Source organism: Primulina tabacum, chromosome 8 (genome assembly GCF_025594145.1).
Source record: "Primulina tabacum isolate GXHZ01 chromosome 8, ASM2559414v2, whole genome shotgun sequence".
In the NCBI taxonomy this organism is placed as follows: domain Eukaryota; kingdom Viridiplantae; phylum Streptophyta; class Magnoliopsida; order Lamiales; family Gesneriaceae; genus Primulina; species Primulina tabacum.
In genome coordinates, this window is record NC_134557.1 from 1,953,009 (window position 1) to 1,959,581 (window position 6,573).

A 6,573-nucleotide genomic window follows, 5' to 3' on the forward strand; every position below is an offset into this window, starting at 1 on the left:
TATATTTCTTCAGTTTGTCGACGTAGTACCTTCGTGCTAGGTTACTGCTGTTTGTTCCATTGTATTATGAGAAATAATCTTCCAACTTGATCATCGAAGCTCATACCGGAGAGGACAATTCTGTTTTAAGGATATTGTACTTCGTACAAGGATTCATAAATACTATTATTCATAATCTTAAGATATATCAATCTTAAAGACAACCTCCAAACTTCTATGTAAAATATACACAAGAATGCTTAAAAATACTAACATTCATATCTTAATGACACACACCATACCTTTTTTTAATTAAATTTTAGTCACACATAGTTTACATAATATATACTCAATTCTAAACATTCGATAAGTGAGAAATCATAATATATAATTTCTTGACAGCATCATGAACATCAACACGGTGGCATGTCCGGTGGCGGTGGCAGTAACCATTCGTCCGCGCGCTTCCCGTTTTTCACAATGAAAACTGTGTCCATTCCCCATACTAGGTGACGTTCAAAATGGCAATGCATAAGCCATACCCCTATTTTAAGAAAAATAAGAGTGAGATATAACATATTTATAAACCAATAATTGCAAATATATCATTCACTGTATAACTTTGTCCCTCAACTTTATTTTAAAAAGTATAATTATAGTAAGATCAAGGCATTCTCTTCAATTAAAAACCGTGTTTCAAAATATTATGTTCCGATCAAATTAAACAGCAGACATTTACTTCATTTAAGTAAGTAAATTAATGTTATCACCTGGATTATCTGCCTTGAATCGGATTGCAGTCCATCCATTCCTTGGGACACCAATGGTGTTACGTAGAGGAGGGTCGACAAGATTATATTTCGATGTGTCACGGCGCTCATCGAAATTCCCGAACCCGTGCCCCACAACATAGAAACTGAATCCATGTAAATGCATAGGATGATCTATCCCGGCAACAAGATTTGTGCCTTGTAAAACCAGTTCTACCAATGACCTATACTCCAGAACTTTCGCTTGTGTCCCTCTTTTCGCAATCTCTAGTTCCAGGGGAAGAAAATCTGCAGTGTAGTTGAACACGAAGGGCGGATGATTCGGGAAACGCTTTCCAAACATGCCACGAATGCCGTAGTAGTAGGCCTCTAGAATGTCGAACCAAGGGCTCACAAAGCTGACGTTGTTCATGCTGGCGCCGAGACGTGTCCCGTTCGGGCCTGCGCATGTTTGGTCGGGATAGCATGGAAATGCGTTTACGGAGATTGTCGATACGAGTCGTTTGGTTATGTTGAGAGGGACTAAGGCTGGATGGGATTCAGAGTTCAGGCTTCTGAGGCTGTATGTGAAGTTTACAGCTGCAGAAGTGTCGTTGTAGTAGGGAAGGTAGGGCAGACAAGGCGTCGTCGTGGAAGGACCGTGACGCCCTCGATATCTTATGATCCCTGCATTAGTGGTGGAGTTACAAATTACAGGAAAATTTGGTGATAAATTTATAAAAGATCTGTTTCTGCTGATGTAGAATAATTAATTGCATTTTCGAATCCCCCGCAACGAACTCATATGTAAAATCCTATCTTGTAAAAATTGGAAGGGATTAAAACCCACCTATATTTTAAATAACAGATCATAAACCCATATTTTATAGTATGCAAAGCATTTAAAAGCGTGATCAAATGACAGAAATTAGGGTTTTTCATCTTTCATCTTCATTTTTTAAAACAGATAGATATCTAGCATATTTTCAGAAGTCATTAGGTTCTTCAACTTAATTACGTTTTTACCATGGATCATATATATTACAATTTACCCTTTACCTGTAGTCGTTGTGTTGTCAAAACTAACCCCAACACCATTTACATATGGTGTGGCGGCCATGTAGTATCGGTCGTTTTCTCGTTGATCGGCACGTAGAAGACAGTCCATGGTCTGGCCAGGGCTAATTGCGATATAATCTCTGGTCAGTGGTTTAGTGTAGCTCGCATCCGTTCCAACAACTGTTAGCTTGTGTTTAGCCACCCCAAAGAAGAGGATTTCGTTCATGTCCGAATTGATTATACGAAGGAGATATGTGTTGCCATATGTCACATTCACTTTAAATGTGCCTACCAAATATTCCACAATTACAAAATTTGTTTTGCAAAAACACACATATATGTACGTACGTATAACATTAACAAGAAAATGTCATATAAGAAGAGAAGCTGTCCATTTTTGGTGTATATAATGCAACAAAGATGTAACCAATTTTGAGGGTCTTTAAATTTCAGCAAATTAGCTAGCAGTGGCCTTTTTGTATTATTACGTACTGTTATTGCATATTGCCAAATTCTTCTTTATATAGGTCGATTCATTAAAGCCGGCAGACCCAAATAGATCTTTCTTGTTGGCCGATTATACTATATTGAAAGAGGGGACTATAACATCGTTCAAAATAATACATGTTCGTGTCTCCGGTATCACGTCAACGCTCCGGTGAGAAAAGACTGAAAATGAGAAAAAAAGTGTAAGTTGGTGGACTAAAATCATGATTTGACTGATAACAACATGAAAAATAGAAACTATGCATATTATAAGATCAAAAATGTTATTTTCTCGTACATTTGTATGACAAAAATGATATGGAAAATATTAGTGTCCATGTTTTACAACATTAGTTACTTTAGTTTATATATGTACGTATGCAAAATTCGTAATTTGTTGACTCGTCCGTTGCTGATACAAACCACAATTCCCTCGTATCAAGTATGCATGTGAAATAAAAAAGCTTTTTTCTAAAAAAAATAAAAAATAACTTTAATGATAGCAACTTGAAACCCACCAGGTTTTGAGCATGGATAAAAATCCCCAGGCTGGCCATTTAAAGTATATGCATCAGAATCCCTCGGTTGCCCTCCACTGGCAACAAATTCCTCATAAACTTTCATTATATCCTTTTTCCACCACTCCCCTACACTCAAAAGCACGTCGTATTTAGACATCGATCAAAACAACCTCAATGATATATACGTCCTGTACATATATTAAAATACTTGAGGCTAAAATTAACTCGGAATATCAATGACAAATATTTAATCTGTATATATGCACACCTAGCATGATTGGAATCTCTGCAACGGGTCTGTGGAATGGGTAGGACGTTCCTCGTTTCGGGTAGACGATGATCGGGCCATGCACCGTAGCACGAGACCAATCACTATGTGCATGCCACCATAACGTCCCTTCTTCTGTTGAAAATATAACCCTTTGGCTGAACTTGTTTCCAGGTTGGATCGGACATTGTGTGACATATTCAGGGCCATCTGTCCAAGGATTTCTAGGCTGTTTCACCCCATGCCTGAAAATTTTCATGGCTTTTTACATAACTTCCAAGCCATAAGCATACGTACATAGCGTAAACTTCTATCACCTTTTCTAACAAATCAATGCACTAGCAATGATAATGACAGAAATTTTCTTACCAGTGGATGGTGATGTTGTATTTTCCTCTGTTATAAACATCCACAACTATAGTGTCACCCTTGTGAACTTTCAGAGTTGGCCCCGGAAACTGCCCATTCACCGTCAAAATCTTCTTTTCCTTGCATAATCTCATGTATGAAGCTTCCTTCACCTAAAAATACAATTTATATTTATACCATACAATATATATAATACCCGAAATTTCATATACGATCACGAACTTGAGGTTAAGAGGAAGAGGGTACAGTTATATAACAATATTTAGCACTCACAATGAAACGATAACGACGAACGAAGGCTCCTGAACTAAGGGAGGAAACAAAGATTATGAAAATTAGAACATGAAAGTATTTAAGATACATTTTTATGCAGATGTTAGAACAAATATTATGTTAGATGCTATATTATATATAACATTGAAGCGTTGTTCTCCAGGACTTTATATATGGAGTTGTGTGGAGGAAATACGAAAAAGGGGTTCAGTTAGCTGACTAATGCAATATATAATTAGATGTAGTAAGGAAAAATATTTTGGCAAATTGGCATCCATCTGTAGAAGTGGAAACTTAAGACTTTAGTGTCCGTATATTATCTTATATATTAATATTGACCGATCGATATTAATTAGTTTGGGAGTAAAGTCAATATTTGCTTCTACGTTAGTCATGTACAATAATTTCGTTGATCAAAATATTCTTCGAAGAATAGTAGTTAAAGAATATCCTAATGAAATGCGTAGCACGCAGTGTTACAGATATGGAAAAACACATAAATTAATTCCTCATTCTTGAAAGTTAAGTGAATATATTTTTTGAGTGTTCAAGAAGAAGTGATCGAGTAATGGACATTACGGGAAAAGGTATTATGAGTGCTATCTCCATTATACAGTAAAAAAAATTCCAAAAATAACTGTTAATTATCAATGCATTCAATTCAAGATATCGATGGAACACCGTCCTAGGGCTTGACATTTAGGTCTTAACTTTATATGCTTTTGTCTTATTTTTCTTTTTCTTTTTTTTCCAAATGTATTTCATGAAATAGTGTTTTTTTTTCACTAACTTGTTCGATTTTATGTTTTGGTTCGCTAAGTTTTCAAAGTTTGATTTTGGTACAGTTACTTTTATTTTCGACTATCATCGTCCAATTGTTGATGTGAAATCGAAAAATACTGACATTTTACCGGAAAATGCTGACATGACATCGAAAAATGTTGACCTGACATCGAAAATTGTTGACTTATCAGATGTCACATCAGCAATTGAACCAAAATAACCGAAAATTAAAAGTCATTGTACCAAAAACAAACTACATATATAGCCCAAAATTGAACAAGATAATGAATTTAAAAAAAATCATTTTTCCTTAAATATTAATACATGATACGTGCATGAAATAAAAAAAATAGAAAAAAAAAATAAAGAGTTAGCACAATGAAAAGTAAATAATTCTAAAAACAGCTTGAGATTAAAAGTTTCGAGTGAAGTAATGTTCTAAATTTAGACATTTCCAGATCATAAACCAAAGATAATTAATTACTAAGATGTTCTTGCTTGCAATCAAAGCATAGATATTGTATTTATCGACGAGTAAGTGACTCATCTTTTCTTCCTTTGGTAAACCATGGTTTTCTTGTATCTGTCCTGATAGGATCGGGATCAGAGCCTTATTATTTTTTATGGTCAGTCTGTGCAAGCGGTTGAGATGTGAAATACATTCAAAATCCAATACAAAACTCGAAATTTCACTGTTTTCTCAGTGTATTTATATATATATATATATATTGAAATTAGTCTTAAAATTAAAAATATATATATATTAATCCTAGGATTTGACCTGTGTATCACACGCACTAGACATATTGGAAAAGGGAAATAAATTATTCTATTAAAAGGTAATTTTTGTCCTTTAAAAAAGGTAATTTTTGTTCTTAATTAGCATTCGTACGTGACTCGACGCAATAAACTTGATCAGTATGACTTTGTCTCCACAATTCACCTAATTAGTTCATCATCTCATTGTTCTAGGATATTTGTTAAAAATGATATATTATTATAATTTTTTTGAGATAAGAATTTGAATTTTTAATTAAATTCGACAGAATGCATAAGGTGGAATTTGTATTAACCATATATAAAGGCTTTCTCTAATATATTTTTTTTATAAATTTTGATCATGGAGATTTATGCTCTTGAAATATGATTATTGAGGGCCAATTGTTACGATGAATAAACAAAAGGGAAATTTTAATTTTGGTCGATATGATGTATTTCTCATTTTACGATTTTAATTTTTTATATTGTTAAATTTCAAACATGGCACGTTGACCTGATTCCGACGTATTGCTCACGTAAATAGTGTTGAATCAACATTTTTTTATGAAAAATGTCTAAAGCTGTCAAAAATTGAAAGATACATGAAACTTAAATTTGACAAATATTGAAGACCAAAATGCAAAGAAACAAATATACATGATGATTAAATTTTTTCTAAATAAATATACAGAGTTGATAAGTTGATGATATATTATTTACATAAAAAAAATCACAACTTGGAAGAAAGAATAACGATCCTTTTTTTGGGATCAAATAATGAACCTTGTTATTCCTATTGAAAATTGAGTTAATTTATAAGGCAGAGATCCTTGTTAGATTTATGTGGTTGGTATAACTTTACGGTGTATATTAACTTTAGTGAACAATTCACAACTCTGCCCACCCTTTTTTTTGTATGAATATTTATTATTTATGAAATTTAAATGCTCTGAGAAAAGTAATTACAGGAATGTGTAACCTTTAGCAATTAATGTATTTTAAATACAAATTATTAATTTATTTATAAAAATCAAATTAGAGGCAAACGATTAAAATCTATCGGGAAACTATTTCTTTTTGAGTAGGTCTCTTGTGAGACGGTATCACGAATCTTTATCTGTAAGACGGGTCAACTCTACCGATATTCACAATAAAAAGTAATACTAGCATAAAAAGTAATACTTCTTCATGGATGACCCAAATAAAAATTCGTCTCACAAAATACGACCCATGAGACCATCTCACACAAGTTTTTGTCTTTCCTTTTTGCAGGATGAATCAATTGGAATAAGCTAAATTCGGGCTTCGATCTCGCGCATAAATCTGC

General features: G+C 33.6%; 1 protein-coding gene across 1 annotated transcript; it reads right to left on the bottom strand.

Moving 5' to 3' along the window:
* Positions 1-183: 183 nt before the first annotated feature.
* On the bottom strand, positions 184-3,951 carry LOC142552816 (laccase-15-like). Its single transcript, XM_075662658.1, has 7 exons — positions 3,705-3,951; positions 3,432-3,583; positions 3,063-3,307; positions 2,792-2,920; positions 1,788-2,075; positions 750-1,415; positions 184-523 (listed from the first exon to the last, which is right to left on the bottom strand). The coding sequence occupies exons 1-7, from the start codon at positions 3,792-3,794 to the stop codon at positions 393-395; spliced, it is 1,701 nt and encodes a 566-aa protein (XP_075518773.1). The 5' UTR covers positions 3,795-3,951; the 3' UTR covers positions 184-392.
* Between the last annotated feature and the right edge of the window lie 2,622 nt (positions 3,952-6,573).